The sequence below is a fragment of the Salvelinus namaycush genome, chromosome 23, assembly GCF_016432855.1.
Source record: "Salvelinus namaycush isolate Seneca chromosome 23, SaNama_1.0, whole genome shotgun sequence".
Classification (NCBI taxonomy): Eukaryota; Metazoa; Chordata; class Actinopteri; order Salmoniformes; family Salmonidae; genus Salvelinus; species Salvelinus namaycush.
In genome coordinates, this window is record NC_052329.1 from 21,043,877 (window position 1) to 21,066,881 (window position 23,005).

General features: G+C 40.7%; 1 protein-coding gene across 1 annotated transcript in view; it reads right to left on the reverse strand.

Moving 5' to 3' along the window:
* LOC120018753 (cell adhesion molecule 1-like) overlaps positions 1-19,609 on the reverse strand; it is a 152,697-nt gene extending 133,088 nt beyond the window's left edge. The window contains exon 1 of the mRNA XM_038961958.1: positions 19,520-19,609. Coding sequence (XP_038817886.1) covers positions 19,520-19,595 — 76 coding nt within the window. The 5' untranslated portion in view covers positions 19,596-19,609. The remainder of the gene's footprint in view (positions 1-19,519) is intronic.
* Between the last annotated feature and the right edge of the window lie 3,396 nt (positions 19,610-23,005).

A 23,005-nucleotide genomic window follows, 5' to 3' on the forward strand; every position in this document is an offset into this window, starting at 1 on the left:
TATTAAAATGGATACTTACCACGCTGCGCATTGGTCCTCCTCACCTCATTCCAACGACGAGCGTTACACCCAGATAGTTCATAGATAGAATAAAATAGAATCTGTCACAGAGTGCACAAAGTTTTGAAAAATTGGCCCTTTGCCAAAGTTGCAAAAAAATTGCATTGTTTAGAAGGAGTGCAAGGGTGAATTGAGTTATTGCACACGCGCACCTCACAGAGTAGCCGTTCCCTAATGGAAATATGCAAATACATGTTAAAACACGCCAATTAGATCTTGCGAGCTCGTGCTTGGCTCTGCCCACCTCCTTGCTTGTTCTGCCCACTGTGCTTATTTGCTCCCATTGGAAATGATGCAGATGAACTATGTTGGGTTAGTTACCAGTATCTTTGGGAGTCGACTACTCTGGTGATAGCAGACCTCAATCTCCACAGTGGTAGGTTCTGGACAAACCTAGAACTACTCGAGTTAGAAGTGATATGAAATGCTCTGAAATGACATACAAAACCAGACAGCATAGGTAACTGCTTTCATCTGGTTTAAGTGACAGAAAGACACGTATCTAATCTAGCATGTGATGTCAGTGAAATAACTGAAGGATCAATGAAAACAACAAGACATGTTGATTGATGTCGGAGCGGGTAAATGGAGCCTGTATCTCTGGTACGTGTCAGAGTCAGGGACATTATCTGACACCAGAACCCACAACACTATAGCCTTGTCCTCTCTCACAAGTCATCACCTCTGTATGGCGAGCCGGCCATTCCAGCCCACAGCCTGTTATGTGTAATGAAATTATTTAATTACAAGTCTGGGGATGACTCTGTGTCTTAAGCCCTCATTATCAGACAATGCACATTGGTAGGGTGGAACGTGGCACATATGTAGCACATTAAAGGCTAAATGGCGGTCTCTCAGGTCTCTCAACAAAAAAGATCAAACAAAATGGCATTACAGATCATTTTTAAATTATCATTTTTATCAGCCAGACGGCAGACATGAAATGAAATAAAAAAGATTATTCGTTTTACAACCAAAGCAACTTTGTCCTTTCAAAGATCCTTTGTGTTGGAGCATCTTTTTTTAAACTTCATGAATAAAATCAACTGTTAAAATCTTGGTTTCCTTTCTGCTGTGCTGAGATAGCGTGGGAAAGAAAGAGAACGAAGGTCAATTTGGAACAAAGGATTTTCTGAGTTGATTTAACTGCTGGGTGATAAGGTGGCCTAGATACTATATATTTGATGAGGCCAGATTGGGAAGTTTGCCAGGCATTTTGTCTGCACCTGATAAAAACTGGAAGAGCCTTATTGCAAACAGACTTGAGAGGGAGGCAGCAGACAGTAAGAGTAGTCTAATATATGAAACCTGCACATCCTGATGTATTACACAGTGACAACCCTCACAGCACTGAATACATTTAAATAAATGCAGATTTGGGATTTAAGATGACACCAATGTGTCTGTCAAAGTGATTCACAACTACATTCAAATTAACAGTATTTCATAACTTTGGAGTAAAACAAATAGTGGGTTGGTGAAATTTCAGAAACTGATCTGCTTCAAATGTATTTCAAAAGTTTTCCAGGTGTTTTGTCGCTTTTATATTGTTTATTGTGAAATGTACTAGGGACTACCATATCTTTTACCATTTAAATGTCAGGCTTGAAGGAACAGAGTGATTTGCTTGTGCTCTTGCATCCATGATATGGTTTCCGAACCATGCCTTCCACACTACTTGAGCCTATTTAGATTATGCAAAGCTTTCAAAAGTTTGTTGAAAATCACTCTGAAAAAAAGTCAAATTAGAAAGTTATAGCATATGTAGAAAAATATGAAACCATCTACTTAAATACTAATGGGAAGGTTCAGATCCTGTCAATGTTGTTTTTAATGGAATATGTGACGCTGTGATAAGACGTTCAATCATGTTTATTTGGCACCATATCACCAAACATTTATTGGAAAAGAAAACTCAGAACAAAAAAGAAAAGCCTAAATGTGAAGTGGTTCAAATTATTTGGCCTAGAGGGCAGCCAATTAAAACATGTAGAGAAAGAAAATATTTTTTTAAATACCCCCCTTGAATTTAAATGCTCCTTAAAAAGTTATTATTGTTTAGTCAAGCTAATTGATTCATGACAGCAAGGCAACACAAATCACTCAGAGTTTCAAAGTAATAACTATTTACATCAAACTTCAACAATATGATCAAACAAGTCCACAGAAAAAACATTCCTCTCTCAACTCAATAGACTCCGTCCTCTTTCAACTGAACTCTTGTAACATAGCATGTGACTGTCTGCTTGTCCACCTGAGAACTAATAAGATGTGAACACAATAATCCAACTTTCCCAATACCAACCCAATTACCAGAGTTAAGACAGGCCTGCTCTCAAGCTGGGGAAATTAGCCATAGCTCCTCCAACAGAGCCTTTGTCAAACAGGCCCATCCTTTCCCTTCCTAACTCAACTATCCTCCTCCCCTCTCCTGCCTGCTCAACCACAACTACTTTATGCTAAATAAACCATTTACATCTCCCACTGCAGCAGCACAGCTTATCTACATTTTCCAATAAAACTTCTAAATTGATGGATGTCATCTTAGTGCTCACAGGTCATAACTCATGCTGCTTTCTAATAAAACTGTGTTGCGCTGTTATTAGGTCTAGACATGCTATTCTTTTCAACACCATCCCAAAGCCTGTCCTATTTTCCTTTATTGATATCTATTTAAACACCAGCAGAGTTAGCCTTCCTCTGAGGCATGCTGTATACACATGAATCAGAGGATCAGGCTTTTGAGGTGAAGGAGAGTAAATTCTCATTTGAAGTATAGACTGACTGCACAAGGAGCAGACATAGACGCTTTGGGATGGGTCCTTGTCGGACCACTGAGCATAAACAAACATAATGCATCATGTAAATATTACACAAACACAAACTCTCTGACCTTACTGTACATCACTTGCGACTTTTTGTAAGGTGTTTTTAGTTAACACATAGTATGTAATAGTGTTTTCAGATACCAGAGATGTCCCACACTAGCCTTGGACTGCCTACCATTCCAAAATGTCCTAAATGTAAAATGACAGTCACTGTCATCCATGAGACAACAAATGAGTCCAAATAGCCCTGTTGGTGAAAACTATTTCCCATTCATTCTGTTTTAGGCCTGTGTGAAGAGAAATCAATGGGCATGACTTGGTGAAATTAAATTAACATTGTGGAGAGGCCTCAGTGTTCAGGATGAATAAAGGACATGTCAGGTCTGGAGAAGAGGAGGATGGAGGAGAGGAGGAGGAAAGGAGGATGGAGAGTGCTTATTACCTGGGACAATAGTTACAGAGGGACAAACATCAAGAGGAATGGTGATATGAGCAGGGAGAGTTTGCAGCAACTTGTACAGTATGATTGTTTTGATGTAGACATTCAATTAAACCCCCACTGCAGACAAAGCTAATTGCTCCTGTACAGCAAAAATCCATCCTGTGATTAAAATTTAAATGTTTTTTTTTTATCAATACATTTTAATTACATTCAAATGTGGTTCAATGTGACAGAATAAAATTTACAGAAACAATTTTATTTACTGACAGTGCAAGTGCCGGGTCTATGTTATAAGTTGCCATAAACACTTAGTCATCATGATGCAACCTTCAAATAAAGACTAACCATGTATTTTAGTTAGCCTATACTGTGGCCAAACGAGTTTGTTAGCCAATCGAAAATTGCAATGAGTGACAATAAGGTGAAAGACTGAGCTGCAGTAGGAAAACCACCAAGCAGGATGGGAGAGTAATTCATTATAAGAGGACTAGTAAGGCTGTGGTATGGAGTGTCCATAAAGTGGTAGGCATATGACACCTGTACCACTGAACAGACTAGATAGTTTGCAGTGGGCTCGCTTTCCATGTTAAGTACAAACAGTCTGCCATTTGGCAGCCCATGGATGAAGCCCATATTTCCTCTCTAATACCTGTCATCTTAAAGGGTAGCAATGTGACTTTGAGTTTTCGCCTTCCATTAACTATATTGCCTTCCTGTCTCGCCGTCCCTCGACAGACAGAGCACTGGACCAAGAATGAGAAGTAATCAATGGGCTGCTGGTTTGGGTGAATTAATATTATTGCTTGGGTTGCACAGTCCTGATTCAACTGACAATGACGGATTAGAGGTGTGTGAGGGAGAGTAATTAAGATGGTTCTTAAGTCAGGCTGATAACTCAAAGAGGCTGACGCCTCAGGCTTGCAGCACACTACTGTCAGACTGCAAACCCTCTCTCATGTAAACATCAGAAATATGATCTTATACCACACAGTATACGACCTTGAGAAATGATAACAACTTCTAGTTGCGTACACTGTTGACGTGGTCCTATATGACCCTATCTTAATAAGATTTCATACAGGCACATCATGATTGCTGCATTGACGTCATAGAAGGCCCCATGCTGTTGTGAGTGACAACTCTTGAGGGAAATTCTACGAAATGCATTTGAAATACATAATATTCCAAAGCAAATATTTTTCTTGGACTAGCTATTGCTAAGTGTTTTTAAGCCCTTTACCACTGGAAAACAATTAAAAGGAAGAGGGTTATGGCATAGGCCTACAGCAAGTAAACATTTACTATTGACAGCATATAATGTGTTCAAATACATTATATCATGTATTCTAATAACAAGAGGGACAATAACTGCTTGTGACATTTTATTGACAACATTCTTCAAAGTATGCTTTAGACCAGTGGCAATGCTACTTCAGATACCATTTACCTGAAAAGGCTTTCGTGAAGAGGCTTTTTACATTCTTCGACATAACTTATTTTTTTCAATTTTCATTGACCAATTCATTGCTCAATGATCATGCTAGAACATAAAGGATGTTATAAATGTCTGAGTAAAACGGTGAGTAGTAGGTCACGGACCAGAAAATCAGTTGCTTGACTGACTAAGTTGCTAACAGACAGTTGCTAAATGACTGTCTATAAGGTGAAGTAACACCATTACAACATGCAGATGTTGGATGATGAAGTCAGTAGGCAACAAGCAGTCATTACTAAACCTCCTCGTCTCACTGACTCCTCCAGTAGACTAGTTTAGTGAACTGGGCAGGGTTCCAGAGGACAACTGATTCTGATGGCAGGTGGGACATCCCACCGTTGCCCTCCAAAAAAATCCAGTCACATCCAGCTGTGAAAGTGGATAAAGTGGCTGCCATTTGACTCAATCTGGACGAAAGTATCTGCTAAGCAAACCACATCACTTAACCATGGCTGATGGGGAGTGACTGCAGCATGACTGTTGATGCGTGGAGGGCAGAGCAAACAGATGTTGATGAGTCTCACCCATTTACTTCCTCCAATGAGATAAGTTATGAGACAATCTGATGACCTGGCATTCTTGAGTATTTATCAGATCAGTTGGATATGGTATTCCCACTTACCCAGCCAGCCCTACTCTCCTCTCCTCTGGCAGCATCTGTACATCTATTGATCGGCTGAGTCTCTCGTTCAGAAAGCTGGATCTGTACATATTATCGATTAGTAATTCTCTCCCTCACAGAAAGCTGAGGGCCTTCTGTCCTCCACATTGATCAACAGTTATCTAGTCTTAGAGCTGAGGATGCTTTTCAGCTGTTGTCATGGTTTCTGAATAGTTCCACCTCCTCTATGTGAGGCTAGTTAAATAAACTGCATGCAAGCTGTGAAGTTTCCAAAAACATTTGTTTGTAAAATATAAACATTTCCGCCTGCAACTAGCTACTATTTACCTTTTCGGAAACTCTGGACATGACTCTGTAAGTTTAACTTCTGAATGACTACACCCCTCTAAGACAAAAAATCCAAAGGACACTGGTGATACATGGACAGTGGATGGTAGGCAGATACATGTCTCTTGATAAGCTCTGTTCTATATAGGGTTGTCCGCAACAACAAAAAAATCTTGGTCGACTGAAATAAGGCTATAACGTAACAAAATGTGGGAAAAGTCAAGGGGTCTGAAAACCCTCCCTATGTGTTTTAATAAAATCAACTATATATGCATTGAGCTTGTTTGAGGCTTTACGCTCAATGTCTGATGACATAAGGCACAAATAACTCAAGAGGGAGCCAGACATCAAGATAACCAGAAGAAAAAAACCTTAACCTGTCCCAATCATCCTTTTCCGACTCCTACTGTCTTTCGCAGATTCTGCCATTACTCTCCTGAAGTTGCCGGTAATAGGCTACATGAGGAGTCGGCAAACTTTCTCATGTGGAATGTCAATTTATCTTACAATTTCTACCAATCTGAGTGCCAGTTATGGTTTTCATGTGCACATTTACGTGGAACAGTTTAATTTAAATTATAATAATGTCTTCATATCTCAAAATCATGTGGTTAATCAAAATTCTATCCAAATCTAAATGAAAATTATACAAACCTAAACCTAACTTCTATTGCCATTACCAACTAAGTAAAAATAGCCTATAAAGCCAACAAATAAAAACATTTCAGCCTGCAGGTAGAAAATATCCTAATAAAAATAAATATCCTATAAATTACATTGGCTACGAATGGCCTGTCTACAATGAAGCTGAAACATTGTATCAACTATTAACTTGGGTCTAGCCTGAAGCTCCTTGCAACATTGTAGAAAATATTCTGGGCCCTCAGAGTTTCCAGTGCCAGTGAGCTCGGGACAGACACAGCTGTAGGCTATTTGAGCAAGGGATAAGAAGTAATCAGGTACACCTATTTTATGATGTTTCCACTGGATCAGAGCATGACATTTTTTCCTTTCACGGTGAGTGGTTATCGAAAGGGAGAGAGCTAGAAAGATTTTTCAAATACATTGAGGAATTATTGTCATTCTCAATGGACGTAAAAACAGACTTTGTTCGTTTGCTGTTTGAGGTGAAGAAAACATTAGTTTGAGAAGCTCCAGCTCATTAGTGGTGGTGCATTAAGCCAATCAGAAATATTATCAGATCCTCAAATGGGCACATTTATATGGCTACATTTACATGCAGGCCAGGTAGCATATAGTCCTACTTCCATACATAATCAGGTATGCGTCCTTACTCAACATTGACAGGAGCGCTCCAAACAAAATACAATGACTAAATTAACAAAACTCATAAATGGAATGAAATAAAACAAACTTGTTTCCCACAATTGTAGCATAACTTGTGCCCTCTGCAAACAACGTGTCCACTCCAACATTGAGAACGGTAAAAGACAGGAATAATAATATATTGAATGCATTAATAGACATTACCGTAACCAAACAAACATTGTAGATTCTAAAATATAGGAATTACCAGTAAATATACTACTGGTGACATATGTAATGGGGAATTGATAGACACTAACAATCAAATGCAAACAATTCACACAATGAAGTTATGAAACAATGAATGTGCACAAATTGGCGGGAGAGAGGACATTCTGGAGAGAGACATGCATTGTACATCTTAGCTACACTCCCCTTCTTCTTGGACTGTGCCATCCCAGCGGCCTCTGCAATGGATTCTCAGCCTCCGCAATGTATTAGTTCACTTAGATGGAATGTGAATAACACAGGTGTCTTGTGTGCCATAATAAATATATACAGTTGAAGTCAGAAGTTTACATACACTTAGGTTGGAATCATTAAATCTAGTTTTTCAACCACTCCACAAATTTCTTATTAACAAACTATAGTTTTGGCAAGTCGGTTAGGATATCCACTTTGTGCATGACACAAGTCATTTTTCCAACAATTGTTTACAGACAGATTATTTCACTTATAATTCACTGTATCACAATTCCAGTGGGTCAGAAGTTTACATACACTAAGTTGACTGTGCCTTTAAACAGCTTGTAAAATTCCAGAAAATTATGTCCTGGCTTTAGAAGCTTCTGTCGTGGAAATTGCAAGATTATGTTATAATGCTTGTATTGCATTATAATGGTTGTTTTATTCGACAGAATAGAGTATTCTGTTAACTATTGTGTGTGTGTTCTACTGAGGAGGGCCTCTATGAGGCCTCTAGCACTGACAGAGGAGATTTACGATGTCTTTGGGTGATAAAACCTAAAGAGCATTCCAGATAACATGAGGTAATGTTTTTGTGCTATACCGTACCAGGGTGAGACGGTTCCAGTTTGGAGTAGGAGGACCAGACACTGGTCTTTACAATGAAAACTGTTGACACAGCAGTTGCTGTCTGCTATGTATTATAGATACCTTTCATACAAATCTTAGCCTTGTGACCATTCTATGGATCTGTTGTTCGTCATGTAGGTTGAGAGGGGTGTATCTTGGCTATAAAAGATCTTTGTACTTTTGTGTTGTCACTTTCAATGGTTCATTAGAAATGGTGCATCATTGAAAGTCAGTGCTATTGCAAAGCTCTTATTATTAAAGATGTAGTTTAAGTATAACTGGTGTGTGAAGTTTGTCTCTCTCCTCATTTGGTAATACATAAATTAACCACCACACTTCTGATAGGCTAATTGACACCATTTGAGTCAATTGGAGGTGTACCTGTGGATGTATTTCAAGTCCTACCTTCAAACTCAGTGCTTCTTTGCTTGACATCATGGGAAAATCAAAAGAAATCAGCAAAGACCTCAGAAAAAAAATTGTAGACCTCCACAAGTCTGGTTCATCCTTGGGAGCAATTTCCAAACGCCTGAAGGTACCACGTTCATCTGTACAAACAATAGTACGCACGTATAAACACCATGGGACCATGCAGCCGTCATACCACTGAGGAAGGAGACGCGTTCTGTCTCCCACAGATGAACAAACTTTGGTGTGAAAAAAGCGAATCAATCCAAGATCAACAGCAAAGGACCTTGTGAAGATGCTGGAGGAAACAGGTACAACAGTATCTATATCCACAGTTAAAAGAGTCCTATATTGACATAACCTGAAAGGCCGCTCAGCAAGGAAGAAGCCACTGCTCTAAAACCGCCAAAAAAAGCCAGACTACGGTTTGCAACTGCACATGGGGAAAAAGATTGTACTTTTTGGAGAAATGTCCTCTGGTCTGATGAAACCAAAATAGAACTGTTTGGCCATAATGACCATCGTTATGTTTGGAGGAAAAAGGGGGAGGCTTGCAAGCCGAAGAACACCATCCCAACCATGAAGCACGGGGGTGGCAGCATCATGTTGTGGGGGTGCTTTGCTGCAGGAGGGACTGGTGCACTTCACAAAATAGATGGCATCACGAGGGAGGAAAATGATGTGGATATATTGAAGCAACATCTCAAGACATCAGTCAGGAAGTTAAAGCTTGGTCGCAAATGGGTCTTCCAAATGGACAATGACACCAAGCATACTTCCAAAGTTGTGGGAAAATGACTTAAGAACAACAAAGTCAAAAGATTGGAGTGGCCGTCACAAAGCCCTGACCTCAATCCTATAGAAAGTTTGTGGGCAGAACAGAAAAAGTGTGTGCGAGCAAGGAGGCCTACAAACCTGACTCAGTTACACCAGCTCTGTCAGAAGAAATGGGCCAAAATTCACCCAACTTATTGTGGGAAGCTTGTGGAAGGCTACCCAAAACGTTTGACCCAAGTTAAACAATTTAAAGGCAATGCTACCAAATACTAATTGAGTGTATGTAAACTTCTGACCCACTGGGAATGTGATGAAAGAAATTAAAGCTGAAATAAATAATTCTCTCAACTATTATTCTGACATTTCACATTCTTAAAATAAAGTGGTGATCCTAACTGACCTAAGACAGGGACTTTTTACTTGGATTAAATGTCAGGAACTGTGAAAAACTGAGTTTAAATGTATTTTGCTAAGGTGTATGTAAACTTCTTACTTCAGCTGTATATATACTGTACAGTACCAGCCAAAAGGCACATGAAGCTGGTTGAGAGAATGCCAAGAGTGTGCAAAACTGTCATCAAGGCAAAGGGTGGCTACTTTGAAGAATCTCCCATATAAAATATATTTTGATTTGTTGAACACTTTTTTGGTTACTACATGATTCCATATGTGTTATTTCATAGTTTTGATGTCTTCACTATTATTCTACAATGTAGAAAATAGTACCAAAAAAAATGAAAACCCTGGAATGAGTAGGTGTCCAAACTTTTCACTGGTACTATATATATTTTTGCTACTGCTTGACAAAAAAAAATCTTGGTCGGCCAACAGCCTATTGACCAAACAATCGACTAGTCGAATAATTGGGGTCCTAGTTCTGTATATGCTAGGGACTGTACGTCTGTGCCATGTCTGTTGATAGAGTATGTTCTGTTCTGCAGTAAAACTGTCCCATGTTTCCATTTACGAGGTGCTGTGCTGTGAGCCAGTGACTGGTCCACAGTCTCTCTTAATGGCGTGCTGTGACTGCTCCATGAGGCATACTAATGTGCACTCCATGCCCTCCAAAACAACAACATTGCTTCTTAATTTTCTCATTGCGGAAATGATTCGCACAGCTACAGCCAGGCAATGTAGACAATGCAGTGAGGACCCTCAGATCCAGGGCACAGAGAGAACAATGTCATATTCATACCAGCAGACACCACTCCTCCTCCTCATTATCACAGCACATAAATGAAGCACTCTGTCCACTCACTCATCAAAGGGCCCGCCACCAGTCCTTTACTGCTATTTGACTGTTTATTACACTTTAGTTCAACAGCCAATGTTGTTGTTTCGATACTATTTTCAGCATTCTTCATTCACTGACAACTCACTGTACTTTATACTGAAAATTCCGTTGACAAAAAGGTGGGAGGTCTGATTTGTATTCCATCCAAAAATAACTCTAAAGTGAATAGGATGTCAACAATTCCCCTCTCCCTGTCCTTTGACCTTGGCATTACACGTTTATTTAGCAAAAAGCTCTTTTACGGAGACAGAAAATTGTTGTATTGTGTTCCCCTGCCGAAGGCTTGAAGGATGGACTATGTATTAGTCCGAAATGACTCCTAGGATGCATCCCAAATGCAACCCTATTCTCTATATTGTGTACTACTTTTGGCACCCTATTCTCTATACAGTGCACTACTTTTGAAAAGTAGTGCAATATAAAGGGAATAGGGTGCCATTTGAGATGCATCCTAGGAGACTTGAAAGGCTATACAAGGTCAGTGATGGAGAGACATTCTGTAGGCACCAACAGACGTAGCCTATGGCCATCCCTTCTGACCAACTGATCTCTCACCCCTCTATAGCTGCATGCCTTCACCCAGTATGACTTCAAGACCAATACAACAGTGGAACCTCAACAAGACTGCTAATTATGCTGCAGCTAGATTCTCTGCTTCCCTTCACATTTTAACAGACGGGCTTATCCAGAGCAACTAATGTTAAGTGCCTTGCTTAAGGGCACATCAACAGATTTTTCACCTAGTCGGCCCGGGATATCAAACCAGCAACCTTTTGGTTAAGAGCTTTGGGCTTTGGGCTCTTAACTTTTGGTTAAGAGCTAAGAGCTTTGGGCTCTTAACCACTAGGCTACCTGCCGCCATGTACTGAGGAGCAGTCAGAAAGAGCTAACTGAAAAAAGTGTGTGGACACTGGGTAGCTCTGTCTGAAGCAGACAGAGCTACCCACACAGCTTGAAATGTGCTGTCTTACATCAGACAGTAGTGACTAGCAAAACTGCAGTAGCTGATTTTCTTATGGATGTCAACAGTGTCTACCGGATCTTCTCTCTTTCTAAAGTTGTACTGAGAAGAACTACAATGTCTCAGCCTTCCCTTCCCTAACTAAGAGTAACATCGGTTGCTGCCACCACATAAAGTAATGCCCTGCATTATCTAGCAATTAGGGGGAGGTTTATTAAGCAGAATCTAATGTAAATTTAATGAGCTATAAATTCAATTTCTTTAAATAGAAGAGTATATTATTGTTACAAAGGATGTAGTGAGCCAAATGTACAGGCAATGAAATATTTCACGAGCTGGCACATATCAAAGGGCCATTAGCTTCGGTGTCAAATTTAACTTGAAACAGGATAACTGCATTTCACCGCAGGTTGTGAGAACTGTACAATTTTCCAACCACAGTGCCCACATGATATCAATGGTCCTGTATTTACTACTTATCATTCAAATCTGCTATGAGCATACAGAACTATTGAAGTGGACAGGATCAGTATCCTGGCCCCACAGTCAACAACACTGTTAAAGCGCTGTATACATTATACGTGAAGAACACAGGACAAGATATTCTAGTAGATGCCAGTTCAGTTACCAAGGCATGTGAAGGATGAGGGTGATGACTCAGTACAGAGACAGAATACAGTACAGCAGCCCTGCATCACTCTGTTTCAAAGCCAAACCCTTCAACAGCATCTTCAATCACCATCCATTTCACACATAGAAAACTGTATGGCAAACATAAGCACAATAACAAGCGTACGTTTACTTTGTTTATCAGAGAAACACACCAAAAGCAGTACAGGCCTACTTAAGGCTCCATGACCGCTTCTATTGATCCATTTCACCATCATTCAGCGTTGATGAATGAGGTGGAGCTGACAATAAAGAAGCATTACGCAACAGTCTGAAATACAATGATCAGATCACAGCTGATATGTATTATAATAGAAGAACCTCCTGGAGAGATAGAGGGACCCCTTGGAGATAGAGGACCCCTGGAGAGACAGAGGAAAACCCTGGAGAGATATAGGAAACTCCTGGAGAGATAGAGGGACCCCCTGGAGTGACAGAGGCACCCATGGAGAGATATAGGAAACCCCTGGAGAGATAGAGGAACCCTTGAGATAGAGGAACCCCATGGAGATAAAGGACCCCTGGACAGATAGAGGAACTCCTTGGAGAGACAGATTAACCCCCTGGAAAGACAGAGGAACTCCATGGAGATATAGAGGAACTCCCCGGAGAACCATAAGCACCCCCTGGAGAGATAGAGGAACTCCCTGGAGAGATATAGGACCTCCCTGGAGAGATAGAGGACCTCCCTGGAGAGATAGAGGAACTCCCTGGAGAGATATAGGAACTCCCTGGAGAGATAGAAGAACTCCCTGGAGAGACAGAGGAACCCCCTGGAGAGACAGTGGAACTCCCTGGAGAGACAGAGGAACCCCCTGGAGGGAAATAGAAAACTCCTGTGAAGTGGACAGGATCAGTATCCTGGCCCCACAGTCAACAACACTGTTAAAGCGCTGTATACATTATACATGAAGAACACAGGACAAGATATTCTAGTAGATGCCAGTTCAGTTACCAAGGCATGTGAAGGATGAGGGTGATGACTCAGTACAGAGACAGAATACAGTACAGCAGCCCTGCATCACTCTGTTTCAAAGCCAAACCCTTCAACAGCATCTTCAATCACCATCCATTTCACACATAGAAAACTGTATGGCAAACATAAGCACAATAACAAGCGTACGTTTACTTTGTTTATCAGAGAAACACACCAAAAGCAGTACAGGCCTACTTAAGGCTCCATGACCGCTTCTATTGATCCATTTCACCATCATTCAGCGCTGATGAATGAGGTGGAGCTGACAATAAAGAAGCATTATGCAATCGTCTGAAATACGATGATCAGATCACAGCTGATATGTATTATAATAGAGGAACCTCCTGGAGAGATAGAAGATCCCCCTGGAGATAGAGGGTCCCCTGGAGATAGAGGTATCCCCTGGAGAGATAGAGGAACCCCCTGGAGATAGAGGGTCCCCTGGAGATAGAGGTATCCCCTGGAGAGATAGAGGAACCCCCTGGAGAGAAAGAGGAACCCCCTGGAGAGACAGAGGAACCCCCTGGAGAGAAATATGAAACTCCTGGAGAGACAGTGGAACCCCCTGGAGAGACAGAGGAACTCCCTGGAGAGACAGAGGAACTCCCTGGAGAGAAATATGAAACTCCTGGAGAGACATAGGAACATCCTGGAGAGATAGAGGAACATCCTGGAGAGACATAGGAACATCCTGGAGAGACAGAGGAACCCCCTGGAGAGACAGAGGAACTCCCTGGAGAGACAGAGGAACTCCCTGGAGAGACAGAGGAACCCCCTGGAGAGACAGAGGAACCCCCTGGAGAGACAGAGGAACTCCCTGGAGAGACAGAGGAACCCCCTGGAGAGAAATATGAAACTCCTGGAGAGACATAGGAACATCCTGGAGAGACAGAGGAACTCCCTGGAGAGAAATATGAAACTCCTGGAGAGACATAGGAACATCCTGGAGAGATAGAGGAACCCCCTGGAGAGACATAGGAACATCCTGGAGAGATGGAGGAACCCCCTGGAGAGATAGACTATTTACAAGACGCTTTCAAAATGATTTGAAATCTTTATTTTTGTATCACTCCATATCAGCTATCTGAGCAGCTTACCAATCGCTGCAGCTGTACACAGCCCATCTGTAAATAGCCCATCCAACTACCTACCTCATCCCCATATTGTTTTTTGGGGATGAGTTAGCTCTTTTGCACACCAGTATTTCTACTTGGACATCATCATCTGCACATCTATCACTCCAGTGTTAATTTGCTAAATTGTAATTACTTCGCTACTATGGCCTATTTATTTCCTTACCTCCTTACTCCATTTGCACACACTGTATATAGATTTTTCTATTGTGTTATTGACTGTACTTTTCTTGATCCCATGCGTAACTCTGTGTTGTTGTTGTTTGTCGCACTGCTTTGCTTTATCTTGGTCAGGTCGCAGTTGTAAATGAGAACTTGTTCTCAACTGACCTATCTGGTTAAATAAAGGTGAAATATATATATTTTTTTTAATTAAAAATCTTTCCTTTCAGATATTAACCAACCAGGCTTGATGTCAAATAAATGCCTGCCAAGCCTAGTCCAGCTAAGCAAGATCTAGTTAGACTTTGTGTCACGACTTCCGCCGAAGTCGGTCCCTCTCCTTTTTCGGGCGGCGTTCGGCAGTCGACGTCACCGGCTTTCTAGCTACCGCCGATCCACTTTTCATTTTCCATTTGTTTTGTCTTTGTTTCACACACCTGTTTTCAATCCCACAATCACCTGTTCATTATTTAACCCTCTGTTCCCCACATGGTTTTTGAGAGTGATTGTTTGTTGTATTGTGGTCCGTATTGTGTGGCCGTGTAAATTACGTGTATATATTTTGATTTTTGAGTAAAAGTGTTTTTATTACTCATATCTGCTGTCCTGCGCCTGACTCATCTCACCAGCTACACACAGACGACGTTACACTTTGCCCTTCTCTTTGGTGCTCTACTCTCACTATAAAGGCATACAGTTCCTTCAGAAAGTATTCAGACCCCTTGACTTTTTCCACATTTTGTTATGTTACAGCCTTATTCTAAAATTGATTAAATATAGTTTTTTTCTCAGCAATCTACACACAATACCCCATAAAGACAAAGCAAAAACAGGTTTAAACAATTTTTGAAAATGTATGACAAATAAAAAACAGAAATACCTTATTTACATAAGTATTCAGACCCTTTGCTATGAGACTCGAATTTGATCATCCTTGAGATGTTTCTACAACTTGATTGGAGTCCACCTGTGGTAAATTCAATTGATTGGACATGATTTGGAAAGGCACACCCCTGTCTATTTAAGGTCCCATAGTTTACAGTGCATGTCAGAGCAAAACCCAAGCCATGAGGTCCAAGGAATTGTCCAAAGAGCTCCGAGACAGGATTGTGTCGAGGCACAGATCTGGGGAAGGGTACCAAAAAAATTCTGCAGCATTGAAGGTCCCCAAGAATACAACGGCCTCGGCCAAACTGACCAATCGGAGGAGAAGGGCCTTGGACAGGGAGAGTGTCCAGACAGAAGCCACTCCTCAGTAAAAGGCATATGACAGCCCTCTGGAGTTTGCCAAAAGGCACCTAAAGACTCTCAGAACACGAGAAACAAGATTCTCTGGTCTGATAAAACCAAGATTGAACTCTTTGGCCTGAATTCCAAGCATCACGTCTGGAGGAAACTTGGCACCATCCCTACGGTGAGGCATGGTGGTGGCAGCATCATGCTGTGGGGATATCTTTCAGAAGCAGGGACTGGGAGACTAGTCTGGATCGAGGCAAAGATGAGCGGAGCAAAGTACAGAGAGATCCTTGATGAAAACCTGCCCCAGAGCGCTCAGGACCTCAGACTCAGGTGAAGGTTCACCTTCCAATAGGACAACAACCCTAAGCATATAGGCAAAACAATGCAGGAGTGTTTTCGGGACAAGTCTCTGAATGTCCTTGAGTGACACAGCCAGAGCCCGGACTTGAACCCGATCAAACATCTCTGGAGAGGCCTGAAAGTAGCTGTGCAGCAACGCTCCCCATCCAACCTGACAGAGTTTTAGATGATCTCCAGAGAAGAATGGAAGAAACTCCCCAAACACAGGTGTGCCAAGCTTGTAGCGTTATACCCAAGAAGAGTTGATGCTGTAGTCGCTGCCAAAGGTGCTTCAACAAATCACTGAGTAAAGGGTATGAATACTTTTTTAAAATAAATTAGCAACAATTTAAAAAAAAATGTTTTTGATTTGTCATTATGGGGTATTTTGTGTAGATTGCTGAGGTTTTTTCTATCAATTTGAGAATAATGCTGTAACGTAACAAAATGTGGTCAAGGGGTCTGAACACTTTCCGAAGGCACTGTATCTAAATGGTATCCTACCAAGCCTGGTCAACTTTGTTCCTAACAATATGTGGGAGTTGTTACAGCTGTACAGCGTTTCTAGGTCAGCAAACCACTTGTTCTCCTCTCCCTGCATTTATTTATGCAACGAAAATCAAATAAATGAAAGATCTGCATCCATAGGTCTTTCTTGGCTTGGCATTTTTCTTCCCCACAAAAAATGCAATAATCTTCTAATCTTGCACCACTTGGGATATTGCATTGGAATCTATTGTGTATTCTGGAGGCATTCTGGCATTTAACACAGAGAGAGGTTAATTAAATGAATGGTGACAGAGAGTGAAGCTCTAAAATACAGTGAATGGTATTCAACCACTACTCAATGCAGACTACACTCCATTCAACAGTCCTCCATTGAAAACCTGTAGTTTACCATGTTACCTTCAGTACACATGTACAGTGCCTTCAGAAAGTATTCACACTCCTTGACTTTTTCCACATTTTGTTGTGTTATAGCCTGAATTTAAAATGTATTACATTTAGATTTGTTTTCACCGGCCTAAACACAATACTCTATAATGTCAAAGTGGAATTTTTTATTTTTACAAATTCATTAAAAATGAAAAGCTTAAAAGTTTTGAGTCAATAAGTATTCAACCCTTTGTTATAGCAAGCCTAAATAAGTTCAGGATTGAAAATGTGCCTAACAAGTCACATAATAAGTTCCATGGACTCCCAAGGTCCTTCCTAACTTAGTTGCCGGAGAGGAAGGAAACCGTTCAGGGATTTCACCATGAGGCCAATGATGACTTTAAAACAGTTACAGAGTTTAATGGCTGTGATAGGAGAAAACTGAGGATGGATCAATAACATTGTAATTACTCCACAATACTAATCATAATGACAGAGTGAAAAAAGGAAGCCTGTACAGAATAAAATAAATAAATAAACATACATCCTGTTTGCAACACACCATTAAAGTAACACTGCAAAACAAATGTGGCAATGCAATTCCCATCTTGTCCTGAATACAAAGTGTTATGTTAGGGGCAAATCCATGCTTGTAATCGTTAAGGAATGTGGAGTTTTTCAGGATAAAAAATAAATGTAATGGAGCTAAGCACAGGCAAAATCCTAGAGGAAAACCAGGTTCAGTCTTCTTTCCACTGGACACTGGGAAATTCACCTTTCAGCAGAACAATAACCTAAAACACATAGCCAAATATACACTGGAGTTGCTTACCAAGAAGACAGTGTATTTTCCTGAGTTGCCGATTTACAGTTTTGACTTAAATCTACTTAAAAATCTATGGCAAGACCTGAAAATGGTTCTCTGGCAATGATCAACAACCAATATGACAGAACTTGAAGGATTTTGAAAAGAATCATGGGCCAATGTTGCACAATTCGGGTGTGGAAAGCTCTTAGAGACGTACCCAGAAACACAGCTGTAATCGCTGCTAAAGCTGTTTCGACAAAGTGTTGACTCAGGCGTGTGAATACTTCTTTAAATTAGATATTTCTGTATGTCATTTTCAATACATTTGCCAAAAATGTCAAAAACATGTTTTCGCTTTGTCATTATGGGGTATTGTGTGTAGATGGGTGAGAACACAGGCTGTAACACAACAACATGTGGAGTAAGTATGAATACTTTCTGTAGGCACTGTATTTCTTTAGACATTTCGCTTTATTTTGGATAGGCTTCTGAGCAACAAACGGTGTAATCCTGTATAGACCCCCCCCCCCCCCAAACATCCATCCATCCATCCATCACACACACACACACACACACACACACACACACACACACACACACACACACACACACACACACACACACACACACACACACACACACACAGAGAGACCTGTTGATTTTGCATTGCGAGATTTAAAGGCTACATATGAGCAACATAACAGACCTGTAAAGAATGTTATGCTCATCATAAAAAAAATAATGTATCTTACAAATTGACTGCATATTAGCGACAAACCATGACGCGAAAAAACTACATTTTAGGCTACTGTCCACACTACAACACTAGCGTAAATTAAATTATTGTGAAAAGATCTTTCTGAGGCTGACTATATGAAATTATACTGGCGTGGTTCTGGACGTCATTTACCTTGTAGGCTAGTGCATGCACCGTATCAGCATATCAGTCTATGTAGCCTACAACTAACAGGAACAGTCAGGCAGGTCATAAATTCCTTGCAATCCAACTACTCATGAGATTTCTGGGTCCATCAGTATCCTATCCTATAATACGTAGACAAGCTCTAACTGTGAACCTGTATAATAGGATAATAGTAAGGAGGTATGTTGTGGGTAGGAGCCAATGCGCCCGAAACCTATTCACCGCAGCGGTGACATGAGTGCAGTTTACTGTATGTAGCTGCATTGCGTGTTTTTCAGCGCACTAAAGTACTAGAGTATAATAGGCATTCGAGTTATTGAACATAAATATTAGCCACTGTGAGCATTTGCAATACATTTACCCTGACCACTCTGTTTATGTTACACCGAGGAAACTTCCACTGGCAATTATGTGGAACATAGAAGTTAGACGTTACACTGTAGCCTATGTTATTTTTTATGAATGAAAATAGTAGGCTATTTGTTGATCATTTCATTTACTCATTTTTACCACTTTTGAGGTGCAGCATAGCCTACATAACATGCTACTTTCAGATTATAAAAAGGACTGACATGCTATCCAAAGGTCCCCCAAAAACAATGGCATGTTGTTTTGTATATAGGGACACGGGTTACAGCAGAGACTACATAGAAAACGGTGCAAGTTGAAGTAAGATCAAAAGAAGCTAAGTGAAGATGCTGAGATTTAGGAGAAGCTCATCGCGCATCGCGCACCAACCATTTCAAGTTTTAGGTATGTTCTTTCACTCCATGAGCTCAAACATTTTTGATGCACATGCATCATGAGTAAGTAATCCTACCTTTTAGAAGAAACGCCGCTGAAATCACGAAAACAGAGAGAGAAATAGTGAGAGATCCGTTTCCCGTGATCGCCATGTTGGACACCTGCTCGAGACTGGCGGCACTAAATCACCTAGAGACAGCCATCGGATGCGAGCGGAGGGAGGGCGCAAATAGGGACTCATCTATCAAATAACACTGCGTGATTTTTAGAGTTACTTACATTATGTTTTGCATAATTCCACCCATAGTTCAGTATTTGGGATGTGTGATTTGTGGCAAATGTCAAGTTTAAGCTAAAATAAATATTAAAATTATGTAAACTGTATAGCCTATATGCATTAATTATCTATGTTGTTAATTATTCCTAGTCCAATTAACATTTAATCGGTTATTAAAAATACGTATTATATAGTACGTTGTTATTTTCTGTTTTGTCTTTAGGCCTAATACTGATTGAATTTGCTGTCTATGATAAACCCCTTATTCAAATGAGTCTATTACTAGTTTCCCTATGATACGGGCAGTAATGTGTCAATAACAGTGTTTAATTGAGCTGTTTCATTAGCTGTCAGAATGTCTATCACAATCATAGATCACGATTCAGAAAACATCGTGCAGTTATAGTTTGTTTTATCAGGTAGTAGGCTACCTACACAGTTTGACATTAACCTTCGTCACTCAAAGAGCGCCCCCTACGTTATACCCTGAGCGAAGCAGTTTGTAGTAGGCAGTATCCCTATAGGCTACACTATATGGGTTTCAGTTTGTGCGTGTGTGTGTGTGTGTGTGTGTGTGTGTGTGTGTGTGTGTGTGTGTGTGTGTGTGTGTGTGTGTGTGTGTGTGTGTGTGTGTGTGTGTGTGTGTGTGTGTGTGTGTGTGTGTGTGTGTGTGTGTGTGTGAGAGAGTGCATTAGTCACTCCACCCCAAACAGCACAATAGTCTGACCGAGTCCTACAGTCTCAGGGACTAAGAGCATCACCAGGAAACCTTGTTCAGTACAAAACAGGTAATTATTGTGTTTCAAGCACATGTCTATCTAGAGGGTTAATCTCAAACAATGGTTTTGCTAATAGCTAGGCAAGAAACAATCCAGTTCACCAGTTTGCTCTCTAAAAATAGCTGATAGAATATTCTACACAGTGCCTTTGCATCTCTCTCTCTCTCTCTCTCTCTCTCTCTCTCTCGCTTGCTCTCTCTCTTCTCTCTCTGCAATAACTACACTTATCAGTCTTATCTTCAACAAATAGACCTGGGTGAAATAGTGTCACAAGGAAGTGTGCATGAAGGAGTCTGCATGATAATGTTGAATATCATTTATCTTTTATGGTGTCAAAAAGAAGCCAGGACAGCTAATCTATTCTCTGAGAGTTTGTGTCAATCCTCATTTCAGGGGATGAGCAGATACCATTTTAGAACTTCACTCTAATGTCTGAGCCGTTTCTATCGCTACAGATTGAATTCCCTCCCATAAAATTCATTTCTGATGTCATTATTCCTGGCAGTTTGCCAGCCCTGCCTGTCACTCAGATATATACACAAGGTCTTTTCCTGCTGCTACTTTGTTTACTAGGAAATGAGATGATAGGCAGCTGTCAGGGATTGTATTGCACACATTATTCTGTAATAACCCTGCATTTACATTATTGGATTTATTAGAATATTTCTGGTAGAGTTATTCTGAGACAGTTTTGTGAGCTTGGTGTCTTTGAACATTAACAAGGGGCTTTGTTATATGCCCTAGAACAAACCATAGGGTTTAATGTATGTCAGAGTCTGTTGCCTACTTCTGATGAGAATCCAACATGATTTTAAATGATCTTTCATATATAACATTGCAGAGTCCTAGAGAAAATATTTGACAACAAAAGGCAAGTTTTGGACAGAACTATTTATTTGTTATTGCACTCCCAAAATTCACATATACTTCCAAACGTATGTTGTACCGGCTTCTCTCTTTTGCAGTTTTGCAGGCTCCCGCCACTCGTGTGTGTCTTTCCTGCGCTCATGAGGATAGATGGGGTTCCTGGGTCTCTCTGAGGTGCCGACCGACCATCTTTCCACCAGCAAGATGAATAATGGATGGGACTGGATCAGATGACTGGCACTCTTCATGTGGGTCCTCTGTAGTAATGACCAGCCTCAGTCTACTGTGTGTGTGTGTGTGTGTGTGTGTGTGTGTGTGTGTGTGTGTGTGTGTGTGTGTGCGTGCGTGCGTGCGTGCGTGCGTGCGTGCGTGCGTGCGTGCGTGCGTGCGTGCGTGCGTGCGTGTGTGCGTGCGTGCGTGCGTGTGTGTGTGGTAGAAGGTGACCATGGTGTCATTGGGTTCTCTGGAGAGATAAGGACCAACAATGCATACAAACATAATTGATTCACAGTTTGTTTTTTGATTCACAAATACTTTGTGTCTATGGCTAGACGTTATTGTAAATGTTTTATTTATCAGAAAATCTCTATCAATGTTATCTATGCAGTGCATTAAGTGCCATGTTCATTTGGATAGGAGCAAAAATAGTTGGTTGAAAACATTCTAGTTAAAAATGAATCTGACCCACCACTCCAATAAACATTTGATTAGAAATGCAATGCATTTTAAATTAACAATTTTTTGTTGTTTTTCTTGAAATCAATCAGTAAACATGAATTGAATTATTTGAGGTGGTAATCTTTTTAGCTAGGCAAACAGTTTTACCATGAAAACAAGTTACTTCTGTTGTGAAAGAAAAAATGATTCAATCAGACCTTTAAGAGAACCCCAATAGCATGAAAGAGAACAGGGCTTATAGAAATGAAAGCACATTTTATCTTGCTGAAACCAAGTAGGTTGGAGGTGCATATGATAAATTCAATTTGCAACGATTGATGTCACCTCTTTAGTAAGTATGTGTTACACCTGTGCTGGCTTGTCCATTTCATTAGTCAGAAGGTGTTTCACCTGTGCTAGCCCAGGTGATGTTTAGTGTCTGGCCCAGTGCTTGATAGCTTGAGAAATGTTGGGAGAGCTACAATTCACGTCAGCTGAGTTGCGATTTCGAGCTCAACCTATTTAAGTTTGAAAGACGCCTGATTTTTGGTGTTTCCCTTGTTTGTTTTGCACCATATTCCGGTGTTGTGGATTTTTCTTTTAGTTTGTCTTTTCGGAGGCAAACCTAGTGGGTATCCATGTTGGGTGTCCTTTAGAACCCCTTACTAGTGGCTTTGACAACTTTCAGTGGACACCCACATGGGGGCCTTTCAGAACCCCTTTCAAACCTCTTTCTGTTTTGTTTTGGTTGTCAAAGTGATTTTCTTTGTTAGTTCCCTTTGTTGGGAGCGACATATTGAGTTTGTCTTGTGGGAACATAACAATTGTACCTGAAAAAGGATGGTGTGTGTGTGTGTGTGTGTGTGTGTGTGTGTGTGTGTGTGTGTGTGTGTGTGTGTGTGTGTGTGTGTGTGTGTGTGTGTGTGTGTGTGTGTGTGTGTGTGTGTGTGTGTGTGTGTGTGTGTGAGTGAGTGAGTGAGTG